Raw genomic sequence first — 17,717 nt, forward strand, 5'->3', positions numbered from 1 at the left:
GCATAAAAGAAATTAAAACTAAGGAAAGTCATCTTTGCATAAAATCATCTTTGATTTAATTAAAAGAAATTAAATCACTTTGTAATGCTTTTATCCATATTTGTCCATCTATTTTTATGTTGTTCCATGACTAAATGACCTTGTTTTAACTGAAATTTTTGTAGAGCTAATCTTTATAAACTGATTTATAATATGAAAGGTTATGATCATAAATACGAAGTTGTATGAATCGAAAATGAAGAGTCTTGAGAATGAGCTCCTATATTTTGAGTAGCCAAGTATTAATAGTGTAGAAATCATGTTGTAAACTGAAATAGAAAGGAATGAAGTTACCCAAAAAATGTAGAAGCCTTGAGTGGTGAATGATTCTTGGGATGAGTTGCGGACTAAGTCGCTCTCTTTAAGATGTTTCGCGGCTCTGCCCAAAGTCTGCAAGCAGTACACAAACACCACGTCTTTCCTAGGATAAAACAACTCAGAACCTTCTTTCTTTGATAAGTTCTTTCTTGCACAATGAAAGAACTTTCGAACTCACACCCTTTGTATATGTTGCTTTAGAACTCAATTTTTAAGAGAAATATATACACTGTTGTTTCTCTATATATTCCTTATATTTCTCTATATATCCCTATATATATATATATATATATATATATATGCAGGAAGATAAAGTATACGTTGCAAAGTTAGTGAAGGAGATTACTCCTTATCAAAAGATAAGGTTAAAAATCAATTTAGGTTATATACATTTAATGGTTGTAATAAACCAAAATATAAAAACCACAACAGACAAATACATAGCAATTAAAATATTTAAATAAAAACATATTTACTCCAACAAATCATTTCTATTATTGATAAATGCTAAGGAGATTCTCAAAAGTAAAATTCTCTATAAATTCTCTGTTATCTTATGTTTTTTTACAGTATTTTATAATATTGAAACAAAAATTAATGTTAAACTCTAAAGTGACAAAGGGACTATGAAAAATCCCACTTTAAGAAAATTTCCTTAGCATTTTTATCATTATTATTTGATTTTGGATTTGTGAGAAATACTAAAGAAACTCTTTCAAAGTAGAACTTTCCATAGATTTCCAACCACTTCATAGTTTTATAGTAATTCTCATGTCAAATCTATAAAACATGATGCAAAATATGAAATGATAGAAAGTTCAAAGCTCAAATTTACCCATACCATTACTCTTGGATTTGTACTTCAATTTAGGAAAAGGATCCGTAACCTTTGACAGATTTTATGACTTGGGGCATATTCCAAAATGTAAAATATTCTAAAAGCTAAACTTCCCAGAAAAGTTTCGAAAAACAAAAAACATTCCAGAAAAGGAAAACGAACTTCCAAGAGGGGTTTGAGCAAAAGGACATAATATAATAATTTAAGAGAAAAAAACGCGTGGCAACTCAGCAGGGGCTGCTGTTGATTTTTCAGCAGCCAAAGTCCCGTTGCTCCTTAAAAGCAGAAGCACAGTCACAAGCTTAACATCTTCTTCCATTAAGCAGAAAAGCAACAACTGAAAGCCGAACACTTTGATCAAACCCAAGGCAGTTTCCGTACTCTTTCTCCTGTGTTTCTAATCCTAAACAAACCCACCCACCCAGATTCTGATTCTTCTTCATCAAAGATAGATGGCTGCCAATGGAATCCACTTCACCACAGTAGGTGACACGTTGTTGCCAGTGGGATTCCGATTCCGCCCCACAGAAGAAGAGCTGATCCGCTATTACTTGCAGATGAAGCTCGAGGGAGCGGATTACTTTTTCAAGGACGTCATCCGTTAAATCAATATCTGCGACCACGAGCCAAGGGACTTGCCTGGTAATTATTTTCAAAACCCAGGTCTTATATTTTCATTATTTTTCTTGGTTCATTGTGTCTCATAATCTGAATTTGCCATTGGGTGTTCGTGTTTAATCCAAATGTAAATTAATTACCAAACCCAGTTCTTAATTTTATTTTTTTTAAATTTTGCTGAAAATTTTAGTAAAAACTTTGAATTTGCAGTTCAATGAGTCTGACAGTCCGTTCATGCAATTGGGTTTAGTCCAAATGTAACTTTATCAAACCCAGTTCTTAAAAAATTCGATCTTTTTATTTATTTTTTTTAATGAGAATTTTACAAAAACTTTTCAATTTGCAGTTCATTGAGTTTGAATCTCTGTTTACTGTTTAGGAAATTGGGTTTAATCCTAATGCAACTTATTACCAATCCCAGTTCTTAATTAAAAGTTTTCTTTTTTGGGTGACAATTTTACGAAGGCCAGTGATTTCTGCACTCTTCTGTGAGTTCAAAAAATTATAAAATGTTCATTTTTGAGGTGTAAACAGCTGAAAATGCAGTGCGAAAAACGCTACCCCTTTCCTTGAACGAGTCTGATAATCTTTATATGCAATTGGGTTTGAACCAAATGTTGTGTTTTATGCAGGGCTTTCACTCATCGACTCGGATAATAAAGAATGGTACTTCTTCAGCACTAACAAAAAAAACAGCAAAAAACAGACCGTAAGGGCGACGAAGAAAGGCTTCTGGAAGATCACTGGTAAACAAAAACCAGTCAAGACTGAAGACAAAAGAACTGTCATCGGTGAAAAAAGGATTCTAACTTTTAACCAAGGTTGTGTTCGTGATTCCCAAAAGACCGACTGGGTTATGCATGAGTATTACATCCCCCAAACCAATCCTAATGTTAATCAGGTCACCATTCTTCTTCTTTTTTGGGGTTATTGATTCTGAATGATGTTATCGATATGATGTATAATTTGCAGCATTGTTTAACAATTTTTATGAGGTAAGTTCTAAACTGGAGGCTTGAGGGGTTTTCATTGTGAAACCGAAGCCTATTTGGTTTGGTTCCAAGGGGTTTTGGTTTTGAAATCATTGAATGGATCAAAATTGAAACCCCTTCGAGCCAAATTGGTATTTAATGTAAATGTGCAAACTTTAATGACTTATGGTTTTGAACATTGTTTAATTTTGTGTTGCTGCCACTGCATTACATGATTGGTTTTTGCAACTTAATTGTGCAGGGGGATTTAGTTCTCTGTTGCGTAAGGAAGAAATCAGGTGAGAAAGTGGATGCTGTAAACTGTCATGAACTTGAATCGAGTACTAACAACAACGCATCTGATTTTGGAAACCAACAGTTACTAGCACCTCGTATGGATATTGAAGAGGTGAGAATGTTGAACACGAATGCTGATTAACTTTTTCGTATATATAGACGGTGCAAAAGAAACTGATCTAAGACCTTGCTTATTTATGGTTCACAATGCAGGAACACACTCCGCAACAACAAAGTATGGACATTTTTGAGCGGGCAAAGCGTCGTATGCTTAGTAATGATTACCATGAAAAGGTAACATCTTCAACGACTCCACTCTGCCAGTCAATTAGGAGGGTGTCTTCTGAGGATGAAGCATTAAGCAGTGACACAGACACACAAGTACTCCTTGCACAGTTAACAAAAAAAAACATGTTCCCCAATAGAAGCTTAAAATCTTTTTTTTTTTTTTGGGGTGTGTTGGTAGTTTTCACCGGCAAACGCTAAAAATTTGCTCAACTTTTTGGTACTGAAGGCTTTGGAAACACATTCATGTTTTCAGACTATTTATTTTTTATTTTCAGGAAACGAGTTTACAAATGCTTAGTGAGCCACCCGTTGATTCAAGCCACCCCAGAAGACAGGACGTTGTTATGCTTTACCAGAAACGGGCTGCTTCCCCTGTCAATGTAGTACCTAATCAATTAGTCACTGATGAACTTTCTGGTACACGTCGTCAATTAGTTAATGATAAGCATTCTGGTACACATCAAAGAACAAGCAGGCTGCAACGTGAATCAAGACACAGTAATGCCTTAAACGTAAAGAATGCTTCCTCTGTGGATGTAGATGCAGAATTACCTCAGATTAACCGTAGTCAATTAGCCCCTGAGGAATACCATAACAATGAAAGAACACGCAGAAGAACATATGCAACAAGTGCCCTCGAAGCACTAAGCAAACAGAAAGAATTAAAACAGCAGCAAAGCAAGGTGAGAGAGAACCCAAAACTGCAGCACGGGGAACGTGGATAATGATTCTTTGTAGAGGAACGTGAATAATGATTCTTTGTAGAGGCTATTTCCACAACTTAATTTGGTTTATTTTTGCAGGTAAAAGAAGCTGCAGAGCCTCGAGCTGCTGTTGATTTTCCCCCGAAGAAGACCTCTATAACAGAGTCTAACAAAGAAGCAAAGGTGGCTCAAGGCAATAATGCAAAAAAGGGTATGAAGCAGACGCAGAATGCAACAACCGCCGGCAATTGGAAGGGCTGTTCTTTCATTTCATGGAAGACATTGTTAAAGAAGATATCTCAATTGATTTAAGTAAATATTGTAAATTGGTAATTAGTTATTTACTTGTTATGTATTTGACTTCCTTGTTTGTAGGCTTTAGTTTAGGATCAGGAACGTATCTGATCTGCTATATATATATTTTGTAATCCTTGTTTCGATCAATACAAGTGAAAGAATTCTACCACACTACGTTTCTTTAGATGGTACCAGAGTGATCGATCTGGGAAGACCACAACACAAGAAATACAAACTCTAGCAACCATAGCCATGGGCGACAAACCAGACAAGTCAACCTCTTCAAGCACGACTTTGTATCAGAAGTGGGAACACCCTAATCACCCACGTTACCTCCACCAATCGAATCAGCCTGGCAGCATACTTGTGCAGCAGCCGCTCGTGGAAGACAACTACGGTACATGGGTGCAATCCATGACCATGGCCTTGATGGTCAAAAAACAAATTAGGTCTTGCTGATGGAACGATCAAGAAGCCAACTGATGAACAAGTTGAAGAATTACAACAATGGAATCGGTGCAATAATTTGGTGAAAACATGGTTGCTTGGTTCCATGTCAAAAGAAATCTTAGGAAGTGTCATACACTGGAAGGATGCACATCAGATGTGGCTCGACCTGCATGAGAGGTTTTCTTATGTGAACATAGTCCAACTGTTCAACATAGAAAACTATATCCATAATTGATCCATAATTGTGTGCAAAGCAACATGACAGTAAGCTCTTATTTCACTAAGTTTAAGAGCCTTTGGGACAAACGTGATACCTTGTGTTCGATCCCAGCATGCCGTTGTGAGACAAGGAAGGAGATAATATCGTACGTCAAGACTCAGAAAACAATGAAGTTTCTTATGGATTTAAATGACTCATATGCTACAGTTCGTGGTAACATTCTTTTGCTGGAACCATTGCCAACTGTTAACAAGGCTTATGCACTTGTTCTTCGCCATGAGAAACAGGTTGAAGTTTCAAATGGAAAGAGCAGCATCGCGCAACCAGAAGATGTCATGTTTGCTGTAAAGGGTGCTGGTCGAGAACCTAAAGCCGAAGATGGTGGTCAACGATGTGGAAAATGCAACAAGATGAACCATAGTACCAAGAATTGCCGTGCTCATCTCAAGTGCAACTTCTATGGATGGAAGGATCACATATTCGAATTTTGCTGCAAACACAAGGCAGCGGCTTAAACTGAACAAAACCGAACAAAGTCGTCCGTCTAAGGGCAACCAAGTCACGGCACATGACAAGAAAGATGCAATGCCTAACTTCCCTTTTTCTCAGGAGGACTGCAAGCAAATTCTTCAACTCTTAAACAAGAGCAAATCCTCATTCGCCAATAAAGTGGGTAATTCTTCGAATCATGAAGAACTTTCAGGTAAAGCATTTTCTTTCGTACGTAATGGAAAGCAAACCATTTAGATTTTGGATAGTGGTGCCACAGACCACATCGTGTGTAGTCCTAAATTTCTCACATCCTCAAAACGTGTTGAAAACCATAATGTTGAATTACCAAATGGTTCCCTTGCTACTGTGACTCATGTAGGCCAAGTGGTTTTCTCTCTCAACCTTGTCCTTGATAATGTTCTATGTGTGCCATTGTTTAGGTTAAACTTAATATCCATTAGCAAATTAGCCTATGATTCCCTATACATCACCATTTTTATAAAACAATTTTGTGTCATACAGGTCCTACGCTTGGGGAAGATGATTGGGACGGGAATTGAACAGGAGGGACTCTACTATCTCAACCCACCAAGGAAGGGAACTTGCAATACCGTAACCATCATAAGTTCTAGCTTTTGGCACCCATCACATAAAGTGTCCATGTTATTTCCCTTTTTGAACATTAAACCTTATGATTCAAATAAATGTTTCATTTGCCCATTGGCTAAACAAACAAGATCATCTTTTCCATTAAGTTCAATACCTACTAAGTCATGTTTTGAATTAATACATGTTGACATTTGGGGTGGTTATCAAGTTGCTTCCATTTTAGGTGTCAAATATTTTCTCACCATTGTAGATGATCACACTAGGTGCACATGGGTTTATTTGATGAAACACAAATCTAACACACAAGATCTCCTTGTTCAATTTATTCACATGGTCGAAAATCAATTCAATGCTAAAGTCAAAGTGGTTTGAAGTGACAATGGACCTGAGTTAAACTTGACACATTCTATAAGCTCAAAGTTATTCTTCACCAAACTAGTTGCGTCAACGCACCACAACAAAATGGTGTTGCTGAACGCAAACATAGGCACTTGTTAAATGTCGCTCGAGCCCTACTTTTCCAAGCCAACCTTCCTAAACGTTTTTGGGGGGACACTATTCTTACTTAGGCCCATCTCATAAATCGTACACCCACACATCTTCTTCAAGGCCAAACACCATACCAAAGATTGTTTCACAAGGAACCTAATTACACGCATCTACGTGTTTTTGGGTGTTTATGTTTTGCATCCACTCATGCACAAAAACCTTTCAAGTTTGATCCTCGTGCACATCGTTGTCTTTTCCTTGGGTATCCTTGTTGTATTTTTATGCGCAAACGGAAGCGAATTTTAACAAAGTACCAATATCAATGATGTAGGTGAAAACTAAAACAAACAATCTCAAACTAACACAAGAAATTTACATGGTTCGGCGTAAAGCCTACGTCCACGAGCGAAGCATGACAAGGAATTTCACTAAACAAACGGAGATTACAAAAGAGTGTTTAAACTCTCACAACCCAAATCCCACAAATTACAAACCCTAAACCAAACGAGTAGAGAACTCAAACAAACGGAGAAGATTCTCCCAAATTGCTCTCTAACTCACAAATTGACTCTCACCAAATTGCCACACGTTTGCCATGCACTCATGATTCCAAACGGTGACCTCCACCCCAAAACCCAATTAGAGAAAACTCTCTAAGCCATGGTGAGGCACACAAAATACACTAACCCTAAGGTCCTATTTATAGTGCATAAAACTTAGGTTACAATAAGAATCCTAATAGGAAGTAAATACAAATCCTAATCAAATAGGTAATTAACAAAATCTCTCCACCAAGGAACCAACTAAGAAGTCAAAATCCAAACCCAAATAGGACACCAAAACCAAATAGGTAATACAAACCTAATTCTTTGCATCATCGTAATTTTGAGCCATAAAACCCAACAATCCTTATGGTCAAAAGGGTTATCGTTTATTTGATATCACACTTCAAAAGGTTTTTGTGTCAAGGGATGTAACATTTTTTGAAGATCAATTTCCATACCAAACCTCACATCCTTCTGCTGCTCCCAGTTCTTCGTCCACTACTACCCCTTCACCATTCTCTTTTGATTCGTCCCCTACTCTCCCACATTCATCTCTCACAGAATCCTCCTCACATTTTCCTGATGTCGATGCTTTAATCCCCACCACCCCACCACATTTATCCATTAATACCAACCCTCTTGACACCACCTCACATATATTATCTTCCCCACCGCTATCACCTACATCTCCCACCCCAGCTCACCCTGCTGTTGCTGCCCCACCACTATCGCACCGTGGCACACGCCCCACCAAACCTTCCACTTTTCTGCAGGACTTCCATGTAGAGACCTTTCTCCTGTCAAGACCTGCTTCTTCATCTTCCACGAATGTGGTCAAGTCATCAAGTACTTCTCACCCTATCTCTCAATATTTATCTTACACTCGCCTTTCTCCCACACATAAAACCTTTGTCACTAATGTCACAGTCATCCACAAGCCTACCACCTTTTTGCAGGCTGTCCAAATCCAAAATGGCATGCTACCATGAAACACAAAATAGATGCTCTTCAGGCCAACCATACTTGGTCCCTTGTTCCGCTTCCACCTCACAAAAGATCAATCGATTGCAAATGGGTACAAGGTCAAACTTAAACCTAATGGGACCATCAAGCGCTGCAAAGCCTGGTTGGTTGCGAAGGGATATAGCCCAATAGAAGGAGTTGATTATCGAGAAACTTTTGCTCCCGTTGAAAAATTGACCACTATTCGTGTGCTCCTAAGTGTGGTTGCCGTGCGTCAGTGTCATTTGCACCAACTCGATGTCAACAACGCATTTTTACATGGTGACCTTGACAAGGAAGTCTACATGCACTTATCCCCTGGTTTCGGACGAAAAGGGGAGACTCGAGTATGCATGCTACATAAATCCTTGTATGGTTTAAAGCAAGCCTCAAGACAATGGTTCATTAAGCTTTCCATTATTCTTAAGACCGCGGGGTTTCACCAATCATGGTCTGACTATTCATTGTTCATCCAAAGTCGTCAAGGTAACTTCATTGCTTTGTTGGTCTACATTGATGATGTAATATTGGCAGGAAATAATTTACAAGAAATTGAAGTAACAAAGCAGTTTCTCTCGCAACAATTCAAATTGAAGAACTTCGGCCAACTTAAATATTTCTTGGGGATAAAGGTCCCACGGTCCAAAAGCAGCATCACTTTATGCCAACGAAAGTATGCATTGGATATATTAGATGATGTTGGGTTTTTAGGTGCCAAACCTTCACAATTTCTCGTAGAGCAAAATATTTCTCTCACATAGACAGAAGGAAAGCTTCTGGTCAATGCTTTATCGTACATAAGGCTTGTAGGTAGATTAATCTGCCTGACCATAACAAGGTCGGACTTAGCCTATGATGTGCATATGTTGAGTCAATTTATGGAAAAACCTTGACAACCACATCTCACAAGGTTCTCAAATACATCACAAAAGCATCGGGACAAGGTATTTTTTTGCCATCTACAACATCATTGTAGTTAAGGGCATTTTGTGATGCCGACTAGGCTAGATGCAAAGACACAAGGAGATCGATAACAGGTTACTACATTCAACTTGGTCAAGCACTGATATCTTGGAAAATGAAGAAGTAAACTACTGTCTCTCGTTCAAGTGTAGAGGCTGAGTACCGTTCCATGGCCACCACATGTGAGATTACATGGTTGAAGAACATTTTAAAGGATTTGAAAGTGCGTCATCCACCACCAGTCATGTTGTTTTGTGACAACCAAACAGCCATATACATCGCTTCGAATCTGGTGTTTCATCAAAGAACAAAGTATATAGAGATTAATTGTCATTTGGTGAGAGAGAAGATCCAATAAGGAATAGTTCATATAGCTTATATACGAACAATTGATCAACCAACTGACATCTTCACCAAACCGTTGAGATCAATGCAGTTTGAAACATTACTCAACAAGTTGGGTGTTATTAACATACACTCCAACTTGAGGGAGAGTGTTAAAGAAGATATCTCAATTGATTAAGTAAATATTGTAAATTGGTAATTAGTTATTTACTTGTTATGTATTTGACTTCCTTGTTTGTAGGCTATAGTTTAGGCTCAGGAATGTATCTAATCTCCTATATATTTTGTATTCCTTGTTTAGATCAATACAAGTGAAAGAATTCTACCACACTACGTTTCTTTAGAGATATCCCCTCCATTAACAAGTCCCCCATCAGCATACCTTTTCAACATGGTTCTAGGCGTAATAATGTTCTGCATTTTTGCTCGGGAAGCGGTTTTATACGGTCAGTGGTGCTAGAGCGGTTCATTTACCGGAAAATGGTTAGTTTTTGTTGTCTGTCACACAATGAGTAATGCCATACTTACTGGTTACTTATTGCTGCTCTAAAATGTGGGAGCACCAGCTAGGGCTGGTTCGGTATGGGATACCGAACCGAAACTAGTATCCTGAATCTCAAACCGAAATTTTTCGGGACGGAAATTTGAAGACCAATCTCAAACCAAATTTTCAAGAATCCCAAAATATTTTTAGAATTTCAGGACAAATCGGGAATCTAAAATTGAAAAATGAAATTATGAACTGTACTTCAAATAGGGCTACATGTAATGGTTAAGCTCTGCAACTAGGGCTGGAATCTAGACTTGTGGTAATTTAGACTTGCGAAATTTAGACTTGTGGTAGTTTAGACTTGTGCAGCTGTATCCCCGTCCGAATCTACTGCAATACATTGCCTGTTAAATATCTTCTAAGCTCTAACAAAATCATAACAATATTATCTTTTGGGCTGGTAGAACAGGCAATATAATGAAATGGGAAAAAATTGAACTTTCCCATCTACGGTTAACATGATTCTGTGAAAAAACCCAAAATATTACGAACTACGCGCAAAAAAGCTTCTTCATTTTCTTACATTCAATAATCATTGGCAAGTAAAATATACCGTTTCTTATTTTATCAAACAGGTGGTGAGCAACATATAAAAAAACCCACAATACAATTTACCGCATAATTTCACAACAAATCTAATTCACAAAGTCACTGTAACTAAAGTAGATCCAACCCCACCCCATACAAAAGAGATAACAGAGAACTACAGATTTTACCCATTTGACAATGAACAGCAGGCAGCTGAGTTAACATTCTTCAATCCCGCAAAAAATGCAAAAAATAGTATCCGAAATATGAAGTACAGAGACACAGAAGCCCAATTAAACTAAACCGACTAAATTTAAGCAAAGTTTGATCCAGATTCACAGTCCTGAGGTACGAACTTGCAGACTGAAATGGCAACAGAGTGGGGATAAAAGGCCAAAATAAATGGAGGGTTTGGACAAAGGGTGCGCAGAAGAAATGGGTATTCTTTGGAATGTCAAAAGGAACAGAGCACTTACTTGATTCGAGCAAGCTAAGTAGATCTTCGTTTTTCGGTCTGGAGTGAGAATTCCGTGGAGTCCTAAATGCTTCAAAATTGAGATGAACGGAGAGAACTCAGAGCTGGAGAACCCTAACAATGAATGGACGGCACAGATCAATTTGAAACAATCCAATGGTTGAAATTAACTCTAACTATAATTAAAAATATATATATATAATATATTTGTATAAATAAATAAATATATAATAATTAATAATATATATTTTCGGTTTGGTATGAGATTCTTGAAATATTGAGAAGACAATCTCAAATCTCATACCGAAATTTCGGAATCGGTATGGAATAGCATTCCAAAAATTTTGAGAATTTCGGTTTGGAAAATTTTTTATTTGAGATCGAGATTTTTTCAGTTCAGTTTGGGATTTGGGATCCTAGTACCAGCCACGGTTTGCAGTAGTGTTTATATTTGGTATAGCCTATAAAGTTTGACTTTTTTCTATTTCTACTGACCAGATGAAAGGATGGATGGCTGAGCCTGAAATCTCAAATATAATTTTTTTTTTTTTTTTGCTTAATCATTTAGGGAACAGAATTCAAACTTTTGGGATATCTTCTTAAAATTGTGAAATAGAAGCACTACTAGACCATGGTGTTGTTCTTGTCGTTAGAAGTGGAAATGTTATTCGTTTTTCTATAGTTGCAAAAGAATCATTTGGAGAGCAAGGATTTGAACTCTTGAGATATCTTTTAAAATTGAGAAGTTGAAATGTTTTTTGTTTTAATATAATTTCAAAAGAAATCATTTGGATTAGCCAACCGCGCCACCACCCCGTTGTTGTTCAAAGTCTTTTTTTCTTTTTTTTTTTTTTTGGTTAAAGAGCACATAAAATGGCCCATTTACCACCTATATGTCATATAGCCCACATCTGCACAACCCACCCAAAAAATTTTGCTTGGTAAAAAATGGTTTGACGGGGAGCTGCATTACCATTCAAATTTGATGCTTAGAGAAAGATTAAAGCAACCTTGCTAGACACATTTACCGAATAATACTGTGGTTTATATCTTTATGCATAATACTTGGGTATTGAGAACTTACCAATCAGTACTCAAAATACTCACTCATTACGTGGATCAATAATTTTGCGACACTTACATCTTGTTATGTGGATAACCAAATGCCTATCTTCTTCCTTCATGGGAGATCTGGTCAATCCCTCACCTCCTTCTGGGTGTTCCCATCCTGTCACCTCCGTCGACTCAACCCTTTCACCTCTATCGACCCAACCTCGTCATTTCCATCATTCCCACCCGTCTCTACCATCGACTCCGCCTCCAATCCGTCCCCTTATTTCGTGGCAGCCATGGCAGTGGGGGAGGAAGGTGACAGCGAATCATGAAATGGTTTCATGGAAGGTTTTGTATTGATTGACATGGAAGAAGATGAGTATGATCATATTTGTAATGAACATTAAAAAAAGGGTGTTTGGTTGTGAATATTAAATGAACAGATGTTGTAATATTTTTGAATCATGTAATAGGTCAGTATTTATTGGATACTGAATGATGTATACCCATATTGTCCTATCTTTATTCCGTGGAATTAATCCTTAATTCTAAAATTTATGAATTATACACTTTCGATATTATGGATTAAGTGAAAAATGGGAACAAAAAGGTGTGAATGAATGGTACAATATATACCTGAGGTGGGGTAGTCAGTAGTGTACTAGAGGACTACTTGCTGAGGAAGTATTGGATATCTCCATCTTCCAATCACAAAATTCAAATATATTTTTATAAAGAGGGAGGAAAGAAAGTGATTAAACTTGGATAAGGGCACTCTAGATCACATGAATGCAGTTTTGAAGAATTGAAATTATGGATGACCAACCTGAACTTGATTTTTCTTAGTACCATCTTCAAACTTATTCGTCAAAGTCTTGTTTAATCATTTGAATATTACGTGTTCTCCTTCTCTCTTAGGATATGAGATGATAATCATGACTTACAATGTATACATTCGTTGTTGTATAGACGAAAAAAAATGATTTTCACACACATATTTTCAGTTCCTACGAACTCCTTTTTTAGTCATTGAATTGAACAAATTAAAAGAGAATCAAATATAAAAATTAGTGAGACTACAAAAGGTGCAAAATGATGCATAGAAATCACTCCATATTAGAAAGTCTAGTATTATTACGAGAGATCTCAATACGGAAAAAGATCCTTGTCGGATCCTTTTCCTAGGGATCTTAGGGATCCCGTGATCGTGATCGCTTATTGTACATCATGCGGTCAAAAATCATTCCAAATTTTAAAATTAAATATAAATATTACCTAACGAAAAATGACCGCATGATGTACGATGAACGGTCATGATCACGATCACGGGATCCCTAGGAAAAGGATCCGGTGAGGATCTTTTTCCATTTCAACACATCATTTTTTACCACATGCACGACCCACTTATTTGTGATCGTCGTGTTAAAAAAGTTATAGAAAATCAATGAATAAAATCAATAAGGTGTGCAAATGAAAAAAATGAGTTGAGTAGTAAAAACAATTCATGGCTATTCAAGAATGAGTAAGAACACCCTACACAAAAATTTTCTTGTTCGGGTCACAAAATTTCATGCTTATAATCTGAACCCTTCATATTATAAATTACTTTATAAAAATCATCTTTGCATAAAAGAAATTAAAACTAAGGTAGCAAATAGATAAACTGTATGTAATGCTTTTATCCTATTTTGTCCATCTATTTTTATGTTGTTCCATGACAAAATGACCTTGTTTTAATTGAAATTTTTGTAGAGCTAATATTTGCAAAGTGATTCATAATATAAACGGTTATAATAATAAATACAAAGTTGTATGAATCGAAAATGAAGAGTCTTGACGATGAGCTCTTACATATATATTGAGTAGCCAAGTATTATTAGTGTAGAAATCATTTACATTACTGAGAAATGCTAAGAAAACTCTTAAAAGTGGAATTCTCTATAGACTCTTTGTCACTTCATGTTTTTTACACAGTATTTTATAATATTGACACAAAAAAATTAATGTTAAACTCTAAAGTGACAAAGGGATTATGAAAAATCTCACTTTAAGAGAATTTCGTTAGCATTTCTCATTATAATTTGATTTTGAAGTTGTGAGAAATATTAAGAATACTCTTTTAAAGTGAGACTTCTCAAGAACTTTGCCCGTTCACATTCTTACTACTTTTATTCTAAAATTATAAAATATTATAAAAAAAGACATGTAGTAACGGAAAGTTTAAAGTTCCAAAGAATCTACTTACCATTACTCTTGGATTTGTAATTCAATGTAGTAAAAGGACTCGTAACTGATTCTGACATATTTTATGACTTGGGGCAGATTCCAAAATGTAAAAGCATTCTAAGAGCTAAACTTCCAAGAGGGGTTTTCTCGCAGAAAAGGAAAACTTCCGACAGGGGTTGATCAGAAGGACAAAATATAATAAATTAAAGAGAATAAAAACGCGTGGCACGTCAGCAGACTTGCTGAGGTGCGATCAAATGCTTCTGGAGTATTCTGAAGTGAGTTATAAGTTACTTTGCAGTTGCACCTTCCTCTCAGTTCAAACTTCACTCGCTCAAACACTGAGAGAAAAGAAACATATGGGAACACAGGGAAGCAACAGAAAAACAGGAGGGGTTTCGGACGCAGTAGGGGTCAGATTCAACCCCACTCCGGAGGAAATGGTGGATCATTACTTGAAGCTCAAGAAACAGGACAAGGGTTTCAAATCTGATCACATCGCTGAATTCGAAGTCTGCAACTTCGACCCTTGGGATTTGGCTGGTGATTGTTCAATTCGTCTCACCCTTTCTTCCCTGTTTATTTCTCATGATTCATTAACAATCCATTGTTATGAAAAATTTCATAAAAGAAAATAGTGTTTTGTATATATTACTTGGTTTTTGAATAACTGAATTGGGTTGGCATCAATTTTCTGTTTTGATTTTATGTTGTGTTGAATTTCTCACTAACAATTATGTTTAAGTTCCCAAAGGGGAAAAATTACTCTGTTTTTAGTACTGTTTTTCAAGACTTCAATTGGGTTGGCCTCAATTCTTCGTTCAGTTTTGTTTTTGCGTTGTAATATGCAGCTCGCATTCCATCCGACGATATGGTGTGGTACTTCTTCAGCCCTAAGGAGTACAAGTATATCAATAGCACCCGTTACAACCGAACCACACCAGGAGGTCAGTGGAAAGCGACAGGCAAGGAGCGTGCGGTCAAGACTCGGCTGTCCAAAGCTGTCATTGGGAAGAAGAGGACCTTGACATTCTACCAACGTTGTGGGCCTCAACGCAAACTGAAAAAAACCAACTGGGTCAGGCACGAGTACAGTCTCATTGAGAGTGAAGCGATCTCTAATCCTAAGCTGCGTCAGGTCACTCTCTTTTTCAATTGCATCTTCGTTCACATTTGTGTCGTATTGATGCTTCCGTGTGTAACATACATGAAGTAGTAGTTTTGAAGTGTGACAATTGAATTTGCTCTATAATTCATGATATTGTTATCCAACTTATGTAGAAGGATTTTGTTCTCAATCGCATGAAGAAAGAATTTGATGAAGAGGATACCTCAATTGATGAAGTTGAACTTGGCAGCTACAGTGTGTCTAATGTTGAAGATCATGCTGCAGCTGTTGTGACTCCAAAGGTGAGAATGAGAGTCGTCTTGTTTTTGAACATTTTTCTTATGGATTATGCGAAATTTATCCCAACTTAATGCATCACTCCATGCACTTCAGTCACAGGATTACAGTTCCTCTACATTCCTGTCATCAGGATACATAGAGCTGGGAGATGTTCTGCAAGCCAATGGCATTAATTATGATTGTAATGCAATACAATCACCATTTGGAGATAATCATTATTCTTATATCGATAAGAATGATATTTCAACCTGTGATAAAGGTGATTTGTTCACCATGTCTGATTTTGAAAATGAACCTCCAGATGATATGTGTGAAGAGGTGAGAATAAAATACTTATTTGAATATTTCTAATATGGGCTTTAATAATACAAGTGTATCAAAACCTTCTTGTTTGTGATTTGTTCGGAGATTTTATGCATACTAATGTCCTTATGATGAATGTTGGCAGCCTCGAGTTGGAGATTTTTATTCACATTTTACATACAAGAATAATATTTCAACCAATGCTGAAAATGAGACGGTTAGCTACACTGCGTATGATTTTGAAAATCAAAATGCAGATGATATGATTCAAGAGGTGCGAAGAATCATGCTTGACCATTTTTATACGAACTTCTTAATATTGAACACAAGATGTATACCAAAAACTCAATGCTTGCTTGTTTGTGATTCTTAATCTAGCAGTCTTATCTTCAACCAGAAAAACATGCGAGAAGTGTTCTGGATGCTGATGTCTGTAACAACGGCTACAACAATTGGCAACCACAATTTTGGAATAAAGATTTTTATCTTACAGATAAGAATAATATTTCAACCAATAATGAGTGTGAACAATTTAGCAACACTCATTTTAATTTTGAAAATCAAGTTACAAATAAAAGGACTTCAGAGGTGAGAATGAGAATGCTCTTTGAACTTTAGCTATATGAACTTCTTGTTATGAATATATTCAAACTTAGCTTTTTACTTGTTCATGATTCTTAATCTAGGTATGTCTTTCGCAAGAAGAAGATTTGGAATTGGCTTTTCATCTACCTCAGCTAGAGGACTACACACTGGAGCCACCAATGAACAAAAAAGTGGGAGATGTTTTGCATGACAATAACTATGTTTGCTAGTCCTATGAAGAAATAATATATTCTTATTTTATCTGACTACAAGTTACGGAAGTGCAGTAAGCATTGATGTGGACGCTGATGTAGGATCATTTATCTGTGAAAGACCATTTTGATTTAGCTAAGCGAGAAAAGCAAAGAGGCCTTTTGAATTAGGCAAGGAAGAGGTAGCTGGCAGCAACTGAAAACATTCTTTCAATTTCCTGAAAATCTCCCTGAAGTCAGTTCATAGTCTTCCACATAATAATAGAAAGAGATCCTCTCCAGATCTCTTTCTCTAAGATCGGTAAATCAAGTGATCCGAACTTTTGAAATTTAGTTCAACGACAAAAATTTATTATAACTTTTAAGGGTTCGAATTTCAATAGATGTTGGATCAAATTTCAATAACCTGACTCATTTGATCTGCGGATTTTGAAAGAAGAGATTTGGAAATGATCTCTTTTCCAGAATATCATTTCAACCAAGCCGTAGTTCTCACTGTATTGGCAGTGCTTTTGTTTGTTCTGCAGCTGCTACTGCAAGGCTACCGGAGTTTTTATCAGTCTACATATTAGTGTTACTTTACATGTGTTTTTGTGTATAATTGGAATGACTATTAAAACATATGGTTGTAGTTGGTCTTAAACCTTTCTATATGTATATCCTTGTGTATTGTTTATCAGAACATCTTATTTTGCATATTCTTTTCTATGTACTAACTTTCATGCATGCGCTCACGCATGCACAAGGTATTTTTTGAATTACGGCATGTTATGCGCGATTTACACGTTTTAAATGTATTTATATGCGTAAATTGACCAAGGGAAAGTCAAATATTTGAAGTAAATGAATAATCTTAGATCATGCTAGAAGAAACTCCTTATAAACCAATTAA

At 36.5% G+C, this 17,717-nt stretch overlaps 2 protein-coding genes across 3 annotated transcripts; both read left to right on the forward strand.

Moving 5' to 3' along the window:
• The first annotated feature begins 1,462 nt into the window (after window positions 1–1,462).
• Window positions 1,463–4,536, forward strand: LOC137720817 (uncharacterized). Its single transcript, XM_068459923.1, has 6 exons — window positions 1,463–1,837; window positions 2,446–2,714; window positions 3,047–3,193; window positions 3,295–3,375; window positions 3,645–4,052; window positions 4,173–4,536. Exons 2-6 carry the CDS (start codon window positions 2,670–2,672, stop codon window positions 4,383–4,385), a joined length of 894 nt encoding a protein of 297 aa, XP_068316024.1. The 5' UTR covers window positions 1,463–1,837; window positions 2,446–2,669; the 3' UTR covers window positions 4,386–4,536.
• Window positions 4,537–14,662: 10,126 nt separating this feature from the next.
• Window positions 14,663–17,459, forward strand: LOC137721273 (NAC domain-containing protein 1-like). 2 transcript variants are annotated; one of them, XM_068460377.1, is made up of 7 exons: window positions 14,663–14,860; window positions 15,169–15,455; window positions 15,599–15,727; window positions 15,819–16,043; window positions 16,174–16,302; window positions 16,407–16,616; window positions 16,715–17,459. In XM_068460377.1, the coding sequence occupies exons 1-7, from the start codon at window positions 14,677–14,679 to the stop codon at window positions 16,841–16,843; spliced, it is 1,293 nt and encodes a 430-aa protein (XP_068316478.1). In that variant the 5' UTR covers window positions 14,663–14,676; the 3' UTR covers window positions 16,844–17,459. The 2 variants fall into 2 exon arrangements, with proteins under 2 accessions (XP_068316478.1, XP_068316479.1); XM_068460378.1 differs by having other exon boundaries at window positions 16,410–16,616.
• The last annotated feature ends 258 nt before the right edge of the window (window positions 17,460–17,717 follow it).

The sequence above is a fragment of the Pyrus communis genome, chromosome 16 (genome assembly GCF_963583255.1).
Source record: "Pyrus communis chromosome 16, drPyrComm1.1, whole genome shotgun sequence".
Classification (NCBI taxonomy): Eukaryota; Viridiplantae; Streptophyta; class Magnoliopsida; order Rosales; family Rosaceae; genus Pyrus; species Pyrus communis.